General features: G+C 38.6%; 2 protein-coding genes across 3 annotated transcripts in view; one reads left to right on the plus strand and one right to left on the minus strand.

The window, feature by feature from the left end:
* Positions 1-1,283: 1,283 nt before the first annotated feature.
* On the minus strand, positions 1,284-7,371 carry ppic (peptidylprolyl isomerase C). The gene is made up of 6 exons (XM_028034235.1): positions 7,144-7,371; positions 4,759-4,872; positions 4,285-4,378; positions 3,986-4,053; positions 3,679-3,795; positions 1,284-3,288 (listed from the first exon to the last, which is right to left on the minus strand). The coding sequence occupies exons 1-6, from the start codon at positions 7,246-7,248 to the stop codon at positions 3,160-3,162; spliced, it is 627 nt and encodes a 208-aa protein (XP_027890036.1). The 5' UTR covers positions 7,249-7,371; the 3' UTR covers positions 1,284-3,159.
* An 8,747-nt stretch (positions 7,372-16,118) lies between these two features.
* The window catches only part of prdm6 (PR domain containing 6), a 69,281-nt gene continuing 64,333 nt past the window's right edge, over positions 16,119-21,066 (plus strand). For both annotated transcript variants that reach the window (XM_028034183.1, XM_028034184.1), the window contains exons 1-2: positions 16,119-16,457; positions 17,291-17,922. In XM_028034183.1, coding sequence (XP_027889984.1) covers positions 17,298-17,922 — 625 coding nt within the window. In that variant the 5' untranslated portion in view covers positions 16,119-16,457; positions 17,291-17,297. The remainder of the gene's footprint in view (positions 16,458-17,290; positions 17,923-21,066) is intronic.

Raw genomic sequence — 21,066 nt, forward strand, 5'->3', positions numbered from 1 at the left:
GCTCATCCAGCTGACAGCTGGTGGGTAAATAAGTTGGCCTTCAGTAAAAATGAATGTAGCAAGCCACTAACGTCTGTTTGGAGGCTTTATGCTCAACTTCCAGTCAGGAATCTGCTCACCTTTAGCTGTTTTTGCTGTTGTTAACATGTTAAGATCTGGCTTTTCGCAGGGGGCTGCGTTGATCAGACAGCTGTGATATATTTCACTGTTTTCTGTTGACTTCCTGTCTTCCTCCAGAGATTTCTGCTCCGCTCTGACCTTTGTGTTCGAAGCCGTTTTCCTGCCGCGTCTGCGTTCGGATCCGTTTATCCGTTTGTTTCTGTGTGCGTGTGTGCGTTGTAGAACAGGGGAAAACAAATCACCCGCTGTAGTTCTCATTAGCAGTGGTTTGGTGTCAGCGCTGAGAGATCAGCTGTCAGCCTCTGCAGCTTCACCTTTTACAGACGATAATTACATCGTTTAACGGCGCCACTTTCCCAACAAACACTCGGCCGACCCAAATGGGTCTGGTTTATTCAGGATAAAGTCGGAATGTAAAAAGTGTTTTGATTTTTTATTGCATGTTCAAAACTGAGTATAGATGAAAGCAAATTTTGTCTAAAACAGTCGTCATTTACCTCATTAGTAGCAAAATACAGCATGTTTGGTCTGCATTTTGTTCCTTCTACATTAATATGAAGCTTACATGTAAGAGGTTCCATTTGTAAAGTTACACAATCAAAAATTAACAGCAATAATTTTGAAATATTACTAAATAACCAGCAACAAGAGAAAAATAGTGGTTCATCTTTCATAGTCATATTTTCACCATGTTTTTCATTAATTTATAAATATCACAGTTTCAACTAAATATAGATATTTAGTTCAAAGCTAAATATTTACGTCATGGCTAAATATTTAGGTAATATGCAAATTCAGTTGCCGGTAGCCAAAAGTGGACTACCAAAATTAAAGCTGGCTATTGTGGACCTCTACTCCAGCTGGAGAGACTGAACTGATGAAGATAATCGTTTCTTTTCCTCTTTTCTTGTACAACAGTTTAACTATTTAGCTTGTCAATAAGTAGTTCATTTGCTAGAAGCTAACTATTTAATTCAGAGCTAAATATTTATGATTTGGTATTTTCTGATGATCTACCACTGCTGTAAAACTTAATGTAATTTTCAGATTTTTTGAATAGTAAGTGCCAAAAAGACATAAACAACAGCATCTCAATAATGGATAAAGTCACTGAAAGGTGAATTACATTTTAAATGAAAAGAAAAAAATCTGTGACACATAAATCATTTTAGAATAATCCACAGTTTTATTGTAGAAAAACATCATTGGTTGGCACTTTGCTCTTCTGATAAATTCTGCATAAGATTCAATATGAGGATAAGCATTGTTTGCATTTAATGCTACAACAAGTCTTTCAGGTAATAAAGACAGTTGGATAAAAATAACAGTCAACTTATCCAACAGGATCACAGTCATTGACATAATGCAACAGTTAACATCAGTACTGACAGGGCAATAAAATTATCATCACTCATTCCACATTATTTAATATTCACTTATGCAAATTTGTGCTGTAGTTTTAGTAAACATGATATGATGCATAAACCTTTTGAAAATGCAATGAAAATGGTTTTGCTACAACAACATTTGACACTTGCTACTGAGTTGGGTTTTTATGGCATAAAGTTAAAAACAGGCATTGAAAGTCTCATATGTTCAGATTAAGTGCATAAGATGTGTTTCATAGAGCTGAACGATTTGGCACAGAGAGCTACAACTCTGGGTTTTATTATTTCACAGCATCATCTCTGCATTTATTATAATATCCTCTGTAAAAAAGTAAAACAGCCTATTTTATGTTTACAAAGATACTAAATATACACGCATGCCAACATAAACTACAGAGAACCTGATAAATTAGTATTAAATAAAACTAACTGGTGACATTGGTTGAATATGTGCTCACATATATTACTAAAATTTATTGTAATTTGTGTCCAATGCAAAAGGTTTCTAGATTGTTTCTGTTCAGATTTTGGAAATAAAAATCTTATGGGAACATATGAGAATAATAAAGTATCATAATCTGGTAGATCAGTAAAATTGAATTAACATGCATCAATAAAACCCTATTTTTTATACAAACATGCTTGCTCTTTTATTAATAACACAACTGCATAACGTGTAGATAGTATGTCACGTTCCAACCAGTGTTGTGCGTAAATAGGCTCTTTCACAAATGGAGTTTATATTTTCACGCCCGTTACTTTCAGTCCTTTTGGGGCTTAATGCAGCCAAATTGCCTGTTGATGCCTTTTCTACACATACCAGGAGTCCTATAATTCCTGATGAGAAAATTTAATCATTTGTTCAACCCATTGATGCCTAATGTCGCTGATTTGCATCATAAATAATTTTTATTGGTTGTTCATAATCTATTAGTATTTGATTTAATACCTGCTCAACAGCTAAAATGTTTTTTTAAATATATAAACATTAAGGGATTAAATATTAAAACAGCCAGTAGTGCTTTCAGTGTGACTGTAATGCAAAGATCAAATTTTCAGTCTGAATTTCAGTTTCTTTTTATTCTGGTTTTTGACAACAGAAATAGAGAGAAATATTTGGGAACTGTATTATGATGCCTTACATGGTTTTAACTAAACTTTTACAAACATTTAAAAAGTTGTTTTATAATATTCATCCTTGATATGATTTGATATATTAGCATGAATAATTTGTGAATTTGTGTCAACTGAACCTCAAATTAGTTAATATGAAGGCCAAACCTACACAACACTGATTCTAAATTTGCTAGCTCACCCACTTTTCCATGTGTTAACATCTAGCTCACAGCTAGCAGGCTAGCATACCTTTGGATCATGTAAACATGCTAACATTAGCTAGGATTTAGTTAGCATTTCAGTGATGTGTCTATTATGCTAGCTTGCTTGCATTTAATCCATTGTTGGAATAGTTTCACTTTTTTAGTAGCTCAAATGAAAAACTAAGTTTCTCTAAGAAAATCCAAACATATATCCTGTCCAATGTGTTAGCATTACTGTTAAATTATACAAATGAATTGAAAAAATTAATTTGGCACCAACTGAAATGGAGTTTCACATTGATATTCAGTGTCTGTCCTCCAGAATACAGTGTTTACCAGCCCTCCACCTCCACCACGAATGGCTCTTTGACCGGGATCCGGCCGCTGTTGACGATGACGCATTCGGTGTACGGCAGGTTTCTGTCGTTGGTGTCCTGAAGCTCGATGGTGTGAACGACGGCCTGCCAACAGAGATGCACATGCAGGTCAGACCAAGGGTGTCCAAACTTTCAGACTTCTAAAATCGTTGAATCAAATATATTCATGGGTCAAGAAAAAAAATCAAGCAAATAAAGGGATGTTAATCATTGTAGATCGAAAATTTAAAAACATTTTTGCACATCTGCTGTGTTCAAAGAAAGGTATCTAGTTTTCAAATTCTTTTAGACTTGGTAGAACAAATTTATTCTTAATTATAATAACAGAATTTGGGTCAGTTTATTTCGAACGCTATACTTAGCAGTGTTAAATAAATTAAATAAGAAGGTTTGGTACAGGAACCAGTCAGTACATTGGGTCGCTGGTTCTACTGATTACAGACACACAGAGTTGCGTTCCAGGCTTCAACCCACCATCCCGTCCAAAACTTTGCCGAAAACCACGTGCTTCCCGTCCAGCCAAGGTGCTTTGGTGGACAGGATGAAGAACTGAGAGCCGTTGGTGTCTGGACCAGCGTTGGCCATACTCACCTGGTACACATACATGCAAGCACGCACACACACACACACACACACACACACACACACACACACACACACACACACACACACATGCACCCCCACACACACATTACAATTGTTAAAGCTAAATCTGAGAAAAACAAACAAACTTCCTGGTCCAGAACTATTTTCCGGGTTTAGGTCCAGAGCTTGTGCTTACCCAGCTAGCTCCTATATGTTTCAGTTTAAAGTTCTCGTCTGCAAATGTTGTACCATAGATGCTGTGACCTGGACAAAAATGTGACATGAAAAGTAGAGCTTGATGAGTTTTAAAACTTATCATTGCAGATAAGTGCATAGTTCAAAGCTAATTTACCACAAACAACTTAAGATCCAACAGTGTGTTCTTATGCATCCTAATGTAACATTTATAGACCCAGTAGATTCAATCAAATTGATTTGTTTGACTTTTGTGTTCATTTTGTAAATCAATACGGTCAGTTTGGGTTTCGTTCCCACCTCCGGTTCCGTCTCCAGCTGTGAAGTCTCCTCCCTGGATCATAAAATCCTTGATGACTCTGTGAAACTTTGTTCCCTTGTAGCCGTAACCTTTCTACAGAGACACAGATGAAATTGTTAGCTGTGAAAACTCCTTTGCTGCCACAAGTCAGAAAAGAATTAATTTATCACTGATAACTCCTTCAAGAAATAATCCTAAACTCAAAGTGGACAAAAGCAGAAAAATATGTAATATTGCAAAACATTTTATACAATTTTGGACAGCAGAGAAGAATTTTATGAAATAAGAGTTTTTATTCCAAAACAAACAAGTTTGTTTGAAGGAAACTATAGTTTAAATCTGAAACATATTTATTCTGCAAAAAAGTAATGCCGATTAATTTTAGTCTGGATTGAAACTTTTCAGTCCTTTTTTAAATTTTTACCACTGCATGAAGAATGTTTTATAGTGCAGCCTGTGCTGTGGTACTGTACCTCTCCTGTTGCCAGGGCGACAAAGTTGCTAACAGTAAGAGGGACAACCTCTCCAAACAGACCAATGACGATGCGCCCCACCTCGTGACCTCCCACTGTGATGTCAAAAAACACCTGGACACAGAAAACACAGAATTTTATTAAAACTTATATATCTGCATCTTTGATTAGTGAGAAATAAACAAAAGTAAAAAATATTTAAAAGCATTCATTCAAAAATCTTTTAGGTTTTCAAATTGTTTCATGTTTCCAACCTTTCTCCTGTGGGGGTAACATACTTTTTATGTTGTAAAAAGTTAGAACATAAAAAGTTCTAACTCTTTAGAACTACTCCACACTATCCCATGCAATGCTTTTAACCTCAGCTGTTTTTGAATCAGGACTATTCCAGTTATTAATTCAGGAGAGGAAAAGAATCCCACTTAAAGAAAATATTCCAGTTACTAAAACAATCCTTTATGGTTTTTCAGATTTTAGGAACCTTAATTGATCATCCATAATTTTCTGTTTTTATTTTTAAGTGAGGCAGATTTATGATCTTTATAAACCAAGAAACCAGTCGCTCACATAAACTAACTACAGCACACAAGTTTCCATAATGCAATATTATAGAAAACTTATTAGAAGTTATAGAGAAATTTTGATGGATTTTTTTAGCAGAAAACCAAAAGACCAGTAACTGAAAAATGACAAAAAACAAAAGTCCATCCACATCACATCAGGCTTTACCATGCAAACTTTATTTATAAAGCACTGCAAAAAAACCCACAGCTGAACCAAATACTGCACATAACTGCATACTAAAACCATGCATTAAAAGAAACACACATAATATGCACCAATAATAAATCAAATACCAAAAACAAACAAAACTAAATCTGGGGTTGGATAAAAGTTGATTTTAAATAGTGGTGGGACTCAATTAGAATCTTTAATTGAATTAATTGCAGGGTGTGTAATTAATTAATCACAACAAATCAAAAACATATCGACAAAATAAAAAACATTCTCACTTCAAAACTCCTTTTCGCTGATAAATTATTTTTTAAAATGACATAATACAGACATTGGTGCAAACTAGAATAGCATTTTGTTATTAGCATTAGCATCTGTGCTGCTGCTACATGGTTAGCATTGAGATGCTATTTAAGGTTTGAATAGTTATGCTGATAGGCTATCTCCTTTTAGCACAACTAAAAGGAAACTGGACAAAACAATAGTCTTTTCCAACGACCAATCAGATGGTTTTGAAGCAGAAATTAACCCCCAGTGAGCTGAGAGAAGCAGTTTTTGTCTTCCATCACTGTTGTAGGTAAATCTGTGCGTCAAATTACTGTTGTACCAGAAACATATGAATGCAAAGGTTCCTATACAATACATTTATATGTTAATAAAAACAAAAAAGTGATTAATTGCATTAAAACTTTTAACATGTTAAAATCCATGTAATTAGTCCATGTAATGTATATTTAAAAGTCCCGCCCATAGTTGTTTTGTTTTTTTTTAGATGACTTTTAAAAGCAGGTAGTGAAGAAAAGCTCTGCAGGTTGGAGTTACTCAGGTCATTTTTCATATAACTGATGACATTTTTAGAAATACTCTTTCCTTTTAACATGCACAAAGCATAGAAACCTTTATTAAACCTCCTATTAATTCACTGTACTCTACATGCATCCCGAAATTAAAACAGGCTCTTGCCCCCTGGCTATATCTGGCCCTGACTGCTTTTATAACATTGTGTTTGCTTCTTTACACAAACTGAATCAGTCCACTGAACCGTTCATTCCTCCAGTGGCTTCAGGCAGGTTTTAGTTCTATTTTTATGAAGGTCAGAAAGCGAGCAATCTGTTTCTGTGTGTGTGTCCTGGGAGGTTCCAAAAAGTCAGGTAAAAACTCAATAGGAGTGTTAACAAAATTTCAACTTTTTATTAGATTTTAAAATAAATTTAGCAATTAAAATTATTTTTAAGCCTTTCAGAAATGGTGGTTCCCATTAAACATGCGTATCTCTGTGCTCCCCATGAGGTAATATAAACGTGTATGTGTGTGTACGTGTGTGTGCGTGGATGCCCTGCAGGCAGACGCACTGCGCATTAAGCATAATCTGAGTGGACACGTGTACAGCTGTGAATGTGCGTGTCTGTGCGTGGGCTGGCCCAGATGTTCTGGAAGAATCTGCAGATCCTCGGAGAGATAAAATAACGGGTTGCTTCTTTCTGCTGATGCGGGACCTTAGCTTCACCTGTATGTACGCGAGTACGTGCGTGCACGAACTTCGACGCGCGCTCCTGCACGGTGCGCGGCTCCTTGCCACGCACGAAGATGCCGCTGCTGTGCGGTAAGGCGGTTGTGCGGTTAAACAGATGCAGCAAATATGTCACCCACCTTCTCGGTGACCTTCGGTCCTCTTCGTGAAAAGGCGCCGGACACCGAGTGCAGAGCGGCGGCAGAGAGGCAGAGCAGCGCTGGGAAGATCGATCGGAGCTCCATGGTTTCAGAGCCGGACTGAGCGCCGTCAGCGGCCCGGCTGGAAGTGACGACGAGGCGGGGGAGAGGAAGAAGGATCACGGCGGGCCGGGAGACTGCGATCCAGACCGGCTACATCAGCAGACCACTCCCCCCGGTGGGCCGAGCCCGAATCACAGAACCGCCCATAAAGAGGACAGAAAGATCATTATAACAGATGAGTCAGAATCAGGAGATCATATCTGGCTTATAACAACAACATAGTTATGTAGCAACCAGTTTATTTTCTATTCTTTGTGACAAAAGTAGATAAAAAGCATATTAATATTTATTTTCCACATGTTTCCATCTGCTTTATGGATGTTATTGGCTGGAATAACAATAATAACTGTTGTAACAGTTTTGCCATCAAAGCACCCGTCATACTTATTGGTCCCCAGAAAGATGTGCAGAAAGCTGCACCTTTAATTACAGCGGCAGATTATAACCTTTAATCTCAGTAAATATTCAGGCGAAACAGATCCCATGTTAACATTGAGTAAACCCACACAGACTCAAACTATGACAGATTTTCAGGCATCTTAGAATTAGGCGCCTTGCTCATGGGCTCTCTGACGTGGCAGGGAACCTGGACTCAAACTCTTGGAAGACTATATGAGTCACCACCACATGACAGGGTTTTTGTTCTTATAGTCACTTTTAAAGTGAAATTAACTCCCTCTATGAAACCATAGCCACACCGCCTCACAAATTTCAACAAATCCTACAAAAATGGGCGGAGCCAAAATACAGAGGGCGTTTCCAAGTGTGGGGATGAGGTGAGGAGGTTGTGGTCGGTACCAGAGAATCTCTGTTGCCAATTTATTAACTTCTCACACCTTCTGGACTTTTTTCAGCAACTGCCATCAAATCCAGCAACTTTTTTTCTGCTTGGAGACTTTTATGGTGAAAACTTGGAAATGTGCTGCAGTCAGTAAAACATGTGAATCACACATGAGCAAAGCAAAGCTGAACACTATCAATCAACTCTCACCAGTCCAACTCCTGTGTTGTTGTAATAGCAATATCCAACTGCAGTAGCTAGCGTCTGACCAGAAGGGGGCAGCACTCAGGCAGTTATAAGCTAAATATTACAGAACTGTTTAAATTTACACAAAAATATCAAGATTTGGACGGAAACATAAACATAAAACGGTCTTTAAAGACCATTGAAGACAGTTTATCGGACACAAAAAAGTTGATTTGAGGATTAATTACACTTTAAAGATGGGAAAGACAAGAGAACATTCCATTTGAGCGAAGCAGATGTGTGTTGATCTTTACCAGCTTGACCTGAACAGGCCACACAGTGGAGGAGGAGGACAGGTGCAAATGGACAGCAACTGGCAAAACACTTGATTGATGCAAAATCTGAATCATGCAAATACAAAAAAACAATTATCAACAAAAAATGCTACAAATGCTACAAATAAATATTTTTTCTTTATAGAAGCATAAAGAAAATTGCGGCAAATATAACAAACAATAGCAAGATCACCAAAACATATGGCGTCAGACCGTCAGTGAGGGTGGGAGGTCATGGTTTAATATATAAATTTTGAAATGTTCCTGGATCAGACTGAACACTTGGCTGGTTGAACTGCAGAAAAGGAACGATGAGCAGAATCCATTAGTTCTTTCTCCTCACTGAATAAACATCCTCTGTGCATATTTTCCAAGTAAAACTTAGATTATATGCGGAAAAGTTCAAATACTTTTAAATAAAGACAAGTAGTGTTAAATATATTTTTTGTTTGAGACTAAAGCCATGTGTTATTATTTATTAAATCGCCCCCTACTGGCTGGTATGAGTACTTCTGCTTATTTTTTCATCATAGTTTTATTTTCGTTGTAAACATTTTTTTATTATTCAGACAACCAGCTGAAGGTCTTAAATGCTGTATCATTATTTCCTGTCACTCAGACTATAATCTTTGTAGCTAAATCCCATAAATAATCTCATCCACTGCTGCTAAACTTGATCTTCCAGGTTTAATCTTTGGTGCATTTTCTTCCACTGATTGAGTAATCTGTTGTTAATCCTATTCCAGGTTAGAAGTCATGATCCTGCCCCTTAAGAAAGCAAATTATTCATAATCTGAGCTCAGTTTCGTAGTTTTTCTTTTTTACAATTTGTTTTATAAAACAGTGTTTATGTGAAAAACAAAAATATGTATTTAAAAAGAAAAGCCAGAATGAAAACGTCTTTTCAAAACCCTTTGCTGTAAAACTGAGTGATTTATTGAATATGAAATGTAAATACACAAACAAGAAAAACAAGCCTGCAGCTCAACGACTTTTAATTTTCCTTCCTGACTGACAAACAAATGCATCTTCGCCGTATGATCAATATTCATCTGGTTGTTTTTTAACATTAAAGGGAAGAATAATGAGGCGGGAGCAGCCGAGCGGAGTCCAGCTTCAGCAGCCTTTAAAACGGCCCGGCTTCAGCTGCAGGAAATAAAGCTGAAAAACAGAATATAAGTCCCTGATGAATACATGTCTGTAGAGATGAATTATAATAGTCAGCGTGGCGTGACCTTAACACACACACACACACACACACACACACACACACACACACACACACGGAGAGTTATCGGCCTCCTGTCAAAGAAGCCCGTCCATTCGTCTTTTCCTGCCGCCTTCCTCCAAATTAATTAAGCAGAAATGTAAACATTTTAATTGAATGTCAAAGCAGGACCTTAACAACATGCTGCTATGTAAATGAATGTGACACAGCTTAAACCTGTGTGTTTGTATATACCAAGGTTACAGCGCCTGGTCGTGTGTGTGTGTGTGTGTGTGTGTTGGCTGCAGAGTGAAGTGCAAATGTTTTAATTGAATTACCGTCACTTGTGCACTAACTAACCCTCACGGATTTAAACCAATAAGGCTTGAATGAACCTGCGGTGGAAACAGAGCTTATAAACCTCGTCACTGATTTATCGCCGTGAAACGGTCAAACATCCCAACTCCCTCTGCATTCCTGCTGCTGCTTGGACAAATTAATGTTCACCATGATAACTCAATATAAACACAATCTGCATGGTTTCGCTTTTAAAATTCACTTTGGACTTTGACTGGACCATTTCAACACCTTTTACTCCTGAGGTCGAGCTGCAGTTCTACGGCAGGCCGTTATGACATAAAATAATCTTCACCATGCTTCCATTCCAGATATCTGAAATTAATTCATGACTATTAGTTAATTAGTTTTCCTCTAATGTCATTCAGGCTAGCATAAATTACAACTTATTTATCTTTAATTTGTAAATATTTTATTACTATATGATATATTATAGGATATCTACATTAAATTGACTATCTGATACATATATTTCAGATAGCAACAATTCAATTGTCTCATCTAAAAGTTAATTTAAGATTTGTCAAAAAGTGAAAGAACATGACTGAAGTCATAATTTAAAATGTCCTAAATGTATTTTTATATGTGAGGCACATAAAACTCAACTAGTTTAAGTTACATTTTGGACAACTTGAAAGCAAATAATGACTCAGCAAAACTAAATAAGAGATACCTGGAATTGTATTTAACTTTCCAAATGAATTAGAGATATCCTGGAAAAAAATCTAGACAGTCTTTCTGTTAAGGACACCTTAAATAATTATTCTGTCTAGTCACAATGTCCCAGATTTATGAAGCATTTTGAAATTCTGATGAAAAAATGCAAAATGATTCTAGAATTGCTCCATTTTCAGCTCATTAATTTTTTTGCCAGTTGCATTTTTTGCTCTTCTAAGCTATTTAAAAGTGCAATGTGTCTTCAAGTTCACAAAGTTTAAGTTCTGTTTATATCCCAAACTGCTGAGCTCTTTCTCTATGGTGGCATTTTCTGGCTATTTTGTGCAGGAAACAAAATGTTCTGCAGACAACTGTTTGGACAGTGGAGCTGAAAAAATCAATTCTTAATTCAGATATCTAAAAATATAGATTTGACTCATAATTATGTTTGATATTTTTAATCGTAATTACAGGTAATGAATTTGGTGACATTATTTATCTTGATAGGAATTATAACTCGTCAGAATGTAAATGCAGATATTTTGAATTACGATTCAGGATCACCGCAGATTTGTCTCCAAACTACTCTTCAGATATCTGGAATGTAATTACTGACAGTCAGATGAAACTGATTTTATGTTAAAACGGCTTGCCGTATCCTGTAATGATCCCAGTTTGGACGAAACTCCAGCTGTCAGACAGACAGACTCACATTTGACTCCAGAGGAGTTGATGTGAACTTCATGGGACCGGGTCCTCTGACTGCTGAAACATCCCACATCATCACCCTGCCACCACCGTGCTGACGGTTGGTAATGTGCTCTGTCTGGTTTTATACAAACATGGTGCTCTGCATCATCATCAAACATCTCGACTTTCTCACAGAAGATGCAGCTTTGTAAACCTGTTTCAGAGCCTGTAAGAAGTATTCACCGCTTTGGATGTTTTACACTTTTATTGATTTTAAAAATCAATAATAATCAACAAACTTTTGCCTACTTTTTGACAATAAAGGAATAAAATCCTTAATATCAAATGGAAATTTGATTTCTACAAAAATAACAATAACATAAGAATATGTAACAAAGTGAAAGCATGAATATTTACCTTTGTGAAAGTGTCTGACCTAATTCAACAGAGGTCCAGTCAACCGGTGCTGCTTGTCTCACAGTGAGTGGAATATAAATCATGTTTATATCCACTAAGTGGTCTGATGTTTATATTTATTGGTGTTTTAATGACGTCAGATTCTGTGTTTAATTTTTATTTTTGTCTTGTTTTACTTGCTGTGCAGCTTTTTAGTCAGCCTGACATTGTTGGGTTTTTTAAATAAAGATGGAACCGTTTCTGTACTTAAAGTCTTGCTGCTATGAGGCTTTAACTCACTGATTCAATGCATGTTTTTAAAATATGTCTTATAGAAATGAACATAAGTGTTTCAGTCAGAATCCTCCATGTTTTATGATGTAGAAACATCTTTAAATGAGGTCAGTGTGGCTGTAAGGTGAGGAAAGCTTTAATTATTAATTCAGTTTTTGTTATAATAAATCTGCAGGTGTTTCTGATGTTCAGCTTTTTGTTTCTGCGTCGTTTTAATTACTGGTCCTGGTTGGAAACCGTTTCGTCTTCTTTACGGACTCTAACGTTGCATTTCCTCATGGCTGCTGTTGAATCTGCAGTCTCCTCACACACAGGAATACAAAGCTCTGCTAAATAAACTCTTGTTAATAATGCGTTGTTTTTTCCTGTCTTTCCTGCAGCCGTCTAAATAATTAGCTTTTGTTGTAGAAAATGATGAATTTGGGCAGTTAATTTATTGATCGGGCCGGCGCCTTTCGATGTGCTTTGCTTTAGAAAGCCATTAATCAATGGATGAAAACACCTAATTCTGCTCCTGCTCTGCTTTCCTCCCTTTTCTCTCTGTTTCTTCTCTGTTTTCCGTCTCCCCGGCGACCGCATGGAGAGAAATTATGATTTGAACTAAAAATGATGATGAAGACGGAGAAAAAAAAGGTAATCCAACAGAAAACAGATTACCATGTTTATATCTGAAGAGCAAGCTTTAACATTTTTTAAAAAAAAATCACTTTACACTTTAATAAAACACTTAAATAAAACCAGAAAAGTATTTATAACATTTACAGCCAGATGTGTTTCTATTCACAATGAAATTAAACAGTGTGGTTATTAAAAGATGAATACTTTCCATTGTGTCAAACATTTGAACTTGATTGAAATAATTTAGCCCAAATTAAAGACTGAAAGTCTCCGTCTGCATCAACCATGTGTGCTGGCAGGCCACATAAAATCAGGCCAGCGGCCACATTTGGCCCCTGAGCCACATGTTGGACACCCCTGGGGTGGAGGGAAATTCAGTTTCAGTCAGTCAGACTTCAGAGAAACTTTTATCGGTCAAATTAAACCAAACGTCAGACAGCTGAATGATGGCGCCTCCAGACTCAGCAAACATGGAGTTAAAAATATTCACCAAAGTTTCTCATTCAGAAAACTCCAATCTCAGAAAAGTTTGGGAAGTTCATCATTTTCCATCACAGAACGGTTCCTGAGAATTTAAGTTCATCTGGGATTCATGAAAATGATTCTGTTTGAATGTTGATCCATTAGAGGCACAAACGTTACTGCTTCATGTTTTATGATATAAACCGAGACAAATTAACTACAACATGGTTTCAAAGTGGGAGGAAAACTATTTCCCATCTGAATAGTGTGGCATGCTTTTCTATTCCACCCTCCTAAACTCTGCTACCCCCAAAGAAAGATGCGAAATTTAAAACTGGAGAATATGAGATGTGTAACAAGACGCTCAAGAAATAAGTTTTTACCAGACTTGGGAATCTTTTCTTCTGTTTTTTAATTCGTCGCAGGTTCAGGAAAGATGGTTTTTAGTTGTTCTGGTCCAGCTGGGATCATTTAGCAGCAAATATCATTTCATTCTCTTTGCTCAGCACTTGAATGACAGTGAGTTCTGGGTCTGTTCATTACTGTAGGCCAAGTTTTTATTATTTTTAGTTATTACTATTTCTGTTTTCTCATTAGTAATTTCTGCACGTTTGTAACATAAACATTTCAATAAATATATTAAACACTAAAGAAATATGAATCCCTGTTTTTTATGACTATTTTTTAAGCATTGCATTAGAAAAGGTTGGAAATGGCAAAATTGAAAATAACTTTCCTAAAATAAATTATTGATTCATTTAAATACTAGGACACAGTGGGGATTGTGCCGTCAGCTGGTGGTTTTATTCATGTCGATTCAGTTATTTTGTGTCAAACGTCTTTAAGTGAGACGACACAAATGTGACCGAAGCTATTTTAGCACTAAGCTAATGAAGAATGCATTTATTTTTCAGATTATGAGTCCATATGGGTGTTTTGTGACTTTTCTCTGGATCATTCAGAGATGATGTTTGGAGCTGAGAGCCTGAGAGGTGAAATGAAATAAAAACAGTTGATGAGGAGCAGCCAGAAGTGGGATTTGAACTTCCAACTCGTCGCAGCGGCGCATTCCTCTGAGCTGAAAAAGTGTCTTTAAACCGACAGGAGTTCATTTTCAGACGCTGATGTTTGTGTTTTTGTTCTTTATCAATCCTGCAGAGGACTCTGGGATGACGAATGGGGCCTGTCAGGCCAATGCCAGTCATAACAATACACACACACACGCACACACACACACACAGCTGATGTTATTATCCATAGAAACTTACAATAGCTGATGGACACACATACACACATGTATCCAACCGTTGGGAGTGTGTGTGTAGGACGACGGGTGGGAAAATTCAGGCTGTTGGATAACAAGTCAGAGCCTAAACACAATGAGCTGGGCTGTAATCCGTCTTATCTACACACACACACACACACACACACACACACACACACAGGCCGAGTGAAAGTGCCTGGATCTCGGTGAGGTGAGACCACAACAGGACGGCCACCAACCACAGGAGGCGATAGCGAATGTTGTAACAGCGATAATCTCCATTTTAACAGAGAGCAGATCCTGCAGAGAGCAGCAGGAGAAAAACCAGCAGAGGAGCAAAAACCAGAAACCTTAGAAAGAATCAGGCAGGAGAGGAGTTCCTCAGCTGAACTGGTTCACAGTGAACTGGTTCAGAATCAACTGGTTCACAATGAACTGGTTCAGAATGAACTGAATCCTATCTGATCACAGTGGGAAGTCTAGCTGATGAACAAGTTCTTCCTCCTCTCCTCCATCCATCCATCCATCCATCCACCCATCCACCCATCCATCCACCCATCCACCCATCCATCCATTCATCCATCCATCCACCCATCCATCCATTCATCCATCCATCCACCCATCCACCCATCCATCCATCCATCCATCCATCCATTCATCCACCCGCTCCACCCTGATAGTCTCCAGAGGTCAGAACTCCTCAGTTGTTCTTTAGGATGTTATTTTCTTTGTCTTCCATCTGCCCATAAATCTCCTCATTCAGTCAGAATCTACAGTTTTACTGAAGATTCATCAGTGAATTCATGTTTGTCTCAGTTTGACTTTGACACTTTGGAAAAATTGCAATGGTGAGTTTCTTCTTGATCAAACCTGAGATGGAGGCAGTGACGTCATTGAGTCATCCCCTGTTGGTCGCTAGTGGTACTGCATAACGAGTCTCGTTATTTCTCATTTTAATTCCTGAAGACTGAATATGAACAGCAAAGAAAATCAATCAGTTTTCCTGGTTTTGGTAAATATTGTGTGAAAAGTGGCCAATAGCACCACCTACTGGTGGTGCAGTCCGAGGTTAATGCGCGTTTTCTGTTTAGAAGTTTCAGATATTTTTTTCTACATAATGAAAATTTCAGGATCAGTTCGGAACATCTGGAATCCAGAGAACAAAACTGGACAAAACTTTTGAGACAAACTTTGATGTTTGGGTGAAAAAGGCAACATTTAAGATGACATATTACATATCTATTACTGCTGATGCAGAGAGAGTTGGAGTCCAGCCGGTTCCGACCCAATTATCTGTTTACGTCGAAGACTCTTTGAATGAACTGACATGAAGAAAAGCAAAAAAAACAGGGGAGATGAGGAAGTCAAGCTGTGGGAGTTTTTGGGAAAATGTGGATGGAGAAAAAGAGGACTGAGAAAAATGTGAGAATTGTGAATTTTTTTTTGTTTTTTTTAAAGGAGGCTTAGAGAAACAACATGTGTGTTTTATCGTGAGAGCGAGAGGAAGAGAGAAAGGGGGAGAGAGGGAGGAGAGAGAGAGAGAGAGAGGAGGAGAGAGAGAGAGTGAGTGGGGGGAGAGAGAGAGAGGAGGAGCGGGTCGAGCAGTTTTGGCTGCGGAGACGCGCTGGACGCAGCGGACTGTCCCGGCTGGTTCTCTGCAGCCTGGAGGTGGAGAGAAGCTCCCCGCTGACTGGACATCAGCACCCGGTCGGTTCGGAACCGATCCGAGCTTTTTAAACAACTTCCGCTTTAAAAACAAAACCGGAATAAACCAGGAAGATCAGCGGAGACTCCCCGCGTCTTCACCCCGCCGACAGCTGCCTCTGCCGGGACGCGCTCGGAGCGGCGCACCGCTGGTCTCCGCTGGACCCAAACGGATCTTCAGTTCATTTGTTCAGATGAAACGTTCTCCAGCAGGCTGCTGAACCACTTCAGACAGAGCAGGTGAGCCTTTCCTGGTTTTGGTTTTGTGCGTTTTTGCGCGTAAAATAAAACAACAAAGTTGCAGCGGAAACCAAGATTTACTGTTTAAGAGTTAAATTAATTAAACTTCAACAGGCTAAAGATTTTATTCAAAGAATCACCAAATTATATCTAGAAAAGAAAATTATTGGGTCAAAACTGCAAGTCTTTAGAAACGTTTAAAAGCTGCGCAACAGGACATTTTTTATTATTATTTCTTCTGTTTTAAATAATTTGATTATTTTAATTTGCTAATAAGCAGAGCAGAGATTGCATGGATTTCCTGACACTTTTCACCAATAGGAAATCAATCTCTAAAGCTAATGTCCTTTGAATTGCTCTGTTTCCTTTAAATAAAAGCGCACAGTGCGCAAGAGGTAATGATCCAGTTTACAGTTAAGGCAAATCAAAAACAACAAAAGAAAACTTGAACCAAAACTAAACAGAATCTCCAGAAAACCTGGTAATTATATGGATAAATGGTTTTAAGTTTCTAAGCATAAAGGAAGTGATTGTTGGTAGAAATTATTATGTTTTATTTAGAAAAACTTAAATGTTTTTCTAAATTCATAAACTAAATCACTGATTCATCTACATTTATATAAATGTATACAGCTGTCATAACGTTATTTTTTATAATAATCACTGATCAGACATCAGTAGAGAAAATAAATCTCAGTTCAAAGTGAACTCTTTTCTGACTGAAGTCGGAGTGACTGTAGAGAACCGGTTCTTTTTGTTTTTCCTGGACTCTGGATGAATCGGGTTGGTTTTGTGACCTCTCTGTGTTTAATGTCGCCCTCTGACCCCCGCAGTGCCGCCATGCTGAAGCCGGGTGACCCGAGCGGTTCGGCCTTCCTCAAGGTGGACCCGTCCTACCTGCAGCACTGGCAGCAGCTCTTCCCGCAGGCCCAGCTCAAGGCTCCGCTGGCCCCGCCACCGCCTCCACCTGCGCCTCCACCAGACCGCCTCTCCATCGCCGTGGACGCCCTGCGCCCGTCCCGCCTGCACGCGCACCTCCTGGCCTGCACATCCTCTTCCTCATCTTCCTCCACCTCCTCCTCCTCCGCAGCTCCTTCCTCCTCCTCCTCCATCTCCGCCCCCGCAGGCCTCGCTCAGCTGCCCGTCCCGCAGCAGATCGTGCTCTTCGGGCAGGCGCTGGCCCCGGCGCCAGGGGCCGCGGCGGACCTGGTGGTGGTGGTCCCCCCGGACAACCAGCAGGGCCACAACCCGGCGGCGGAGCTCCTCCAGCAGGCCAAGGAGCAGCGGTGCGCGGCGGTCGGGGTGGTGTCGTCCAGCGTGAAGAGCGGCGGCGGCGCGGAGGAGAGCGGGAAGGCTGCGGGGGGGCGATGCAAGCTGACCTCCGAGGAGCTGGACTACTACCTGTACGGCCAGCAGAGGATGGAGATCATCCCGCTGAGCAACCACACCGGGGAGCTCAACAACCGTACGTCACACACACTCACACACACACACTCTCACACACAGAGAGATGTTTCCGCGCTCTGCAGACATCCACCCATTAGTCTGTGACCTATAACCTCTCCGGGTTTAGATCTTCTTTGATCTGTTATCTCGACATGAAAACATCCAGCAGCATAAAAAGCTCCTAACAGTTTTTCTACATTGAAAATCATTTTGCATATTTATACTGAGTTGATTTAATCATTTAAAAATATGAAACATAATGTTTCAACCAGCAGCGTGGCAGTTCAAAGTGCTTTACATCATTTTATAGTTTTTCATTTAAAGCTTTATTCTATTTTTTCTGTCATATTTCTAAACAAAATCTGAAATTTCACATTTTCTTTGACTAAAACCAGAATCAGGTGAAAAATAAACGGAAACCTTGAATTTGAAATGATTTCTCAGGCAGAGGCTGTTGGACAGTAGCTGCAGGAGGAGGAGGAGGAGGAGGAGGAGGAAGGTTGTTGGGATGTGGAGGGTCAGAGGTCAAAGGCCAGCAGCCCAGCAGGCTCTGAACCTGCAGATTGTCTTTTAAATTACATTTTTTCTCCTGCCGGTTTTCCATTTCTGATTATAATTTGTCGAAATCAAATAAATAAGTTAAATTATTTTTGCTCATCTGAAGAGAAAAAAAACACCAACCAATATCTATTGTTCTAATTTTCCCATCTTATCATAATTTATTAAAAAATAATCCTTGAGTTTTATCTTTTCTTCAAGCTTCAATCTTTACCTCCTGCGGATGCGCGCGCTCGTGCGCGTGCACCGACATTGACAGCGTCCCTTCATGCGTAAAAACCACTCACACTTCCACGCGCACGCGGCCTGAGACTCTCAGCTCTCGCGGCGGCGTGGGGCGTTCAGCTCGCGCGCTCTTCCGTCACAACGCGCGCCAAGCGGCCCTTTGAAGCGGCGCACGTGCGGGATCAATTTAAAGGCGCGTGTCACAGCCCCCCCGTGGGATCAGTTCATTTCTCGTGAATTGTTCTGTTTCCACAAAACTTCATAATTTATATTTTATGATTTTCCTGAAATGAAAAGCGGAAGTTCCTGTTAGAGCGCGCAGATAAATAAAGAAGAAGAAGAAGAAAAGTCACTGAGGACGTAGATAATAAATAATAAAAGTTTAAAATATTATACATATAAGTTCCAACATTGCAAATAACTGTGTAAAATGTAGATACTTGCTATTTTTCTGCATAAACGTAAGTTTCTGTTAGAATAAATACATTTTAATATTAAGTTAAATGTTTGTTTTTTACGTTGTCAATTATTTTGCAAATATTTCAAATTAATCTGTGTCTCAGTCCCGGTTTAATTAGATTTAGTCAGTGCATTTATGCAATATTCAGCGATATGCTGATTCATATTTCTGTGGATGTAATAACTTATCAAGGCCTGTGGCAGGACAATATATATGATCAAATATTTTTTAATTAAATATTATTATTAAGGAAGTAATAATTAATCGAAGCGTCATCGATTCCTCGTTAACTGCTCCTTGCTGATGGAGTCTCTAAGCAGTAAAATAATTAATAAACATTTTAATAACGAGTTTAATCTGTTAAACTTTTAACCAGTTGGTTTTAGTTTCCGACTCGGCGCTCGGTTAAAGGGCGACTTCAATGTTTTTATCTGTACGGATTTTACTGAATAATAATAATAATAATAATAATAATAATAATAATAATAATAATAATAATAATAATAATAATAATAAATGATCTGCTGAGATCGGAGAAATTTCTCTTTTATGGTTTTCATAAATGTTTTTCAAACTCATCATTTATTGAATAAAAAAGTCTCACTAAAAGCCTTTAACAGACTTTATTAGTCGTTTCTTTGACCAGTTTAACTTTAGTTTTCGGTGTGAAAAGTGAAACATTTTCTGCTCCTTTTTGCCACATTAGCGGCTTTATGAGCCGCGTCAGTCGGACTGGATGGTTTATTCTGATCCGGAGAGAAAACCTTCCGGAAGGACCGGAAGCCGGAAGCGCTGATCTCCTGGATCAAAAACCTCCAACATCTTCAGATCATCTCCGCGCCGCTGCCGCATCACCTTCCTCCTCCTCCTCCTCCTCCCGGCTGTCTGCGGGCCTAAAAGCCCCGCCGCCCCTCGCTGTTCATCCCGCGGTGATAAAACGGACCATCAGCAGTAATCTGAGTCAATACGCTCCGGCAGCCCGATGAGGGATGGAGGGACAAGCAGGAATTAATTGCTGTATATAGTTTTGTGTTTGTGGAGGAGAGAGGGGGGAGGAAGAGGAGGAGGAAGAGGAGGAGAGGGGGAGGAAGATCGATCCACCGGCCTGCCGGCCCGCTATTTATCATCCCAACACGGCCGTATGCGGGTCTCTGGGGTGAGTGTGTGTGTGTGTGTGTGTGTGTGTGTGTGTGTGTGTGTGTGTGTGTGTGTGTGTGTGTGTGTGGGTGTGCGCGTGTGTGTGGACGGGGGGAGTTATAGATAAAGTCACACACTCACATGTCACTGTCTGACCTCTAATAATAATAATAATAATAATAATAATAATTCCGGTCACTTTTAGTCTTTAAATGAATCATTTCTGTTTATGTTTGCAGTGATTAGTATCAATATTCATGTATTTGAATTAATAAAACAATCAGATTAAAAGGTTTAAAGTGTTTTAGTTTTGTTTCACTGAGAATAAATATTAAATAATTATAAAGATAATTCCTGAAGCAGGCAGCAGGATATCAGTTTAAAATTACTTTAAAAATTCAGTTACATTTTCATCTTAAAATTTTTCAGACATTTTGGAATTTTTCTTTATTTTTTCTCGAATATTCATAATTTTCACAGGATTTATTGAAAAGCTAAGAAATTCATAAATTTCAGCAGGAGGAGAACTTTGTTCTAAAATAAAGTGAGTTCAGTTTTTCCTCTGAATCCTTTAAAGTTGCTCATTAGTTTGTCATCGTTCAGTAAATCTCTGAGTTTTAATGAAGAGAAAAATGATTTGCTTCAGGGAAAAAAATATTTTTAAGTTTAATGAAAACATTAAAGGGTTGATCACAAATTTTACTGCAGCATGGCTTCATATGAGGACAAACTGAACTCCAACGGCAACATTTACATTTAAATTTATACTTAAAACGGAACATT

The sequence above is a fragment of the Xiphophorus couchianus genome, chromosome 12 (assembly GCF_001444195.1).
Source record: "Xiphophorus couchianus chromosome 12, X_couchianus-1.0, whole genome shotgun sequence".
In the NCBI taxonomy this organism is placed as follows: Eukaryota; Metazoa; Chordata; class Actinopteri; order Cyprinodontiformes; family Poeciliidae; genus Xiphophorus; species Xiphophorus couchianus.

Excerpts from the sequence above, each read along its gene's own strand:
- ppic (XM_028034235.1), bottom strand. The coding sequence starts at position 7,248 with ATGGAGCTCCGATCGATCTTCCCAGCGCTGCTCTGCCTCTCTGCCGCC. Across the intron at positions 4,379-4,758 it reads TCGCCCTGGCAACAGGAGAG|AAAGGTTACGGCTACAAGGG; the intron begins GTACAGTACCAC and ends GTGTCTCTGTAG. Across the intron at positions 3,796-3,985 it reads AACATATAGGAGCTAGCTGG|GTGAGTATGGCCAACGCTGG; the intron begins GTAAGCACAAGC and ends TATGTGTACCAG.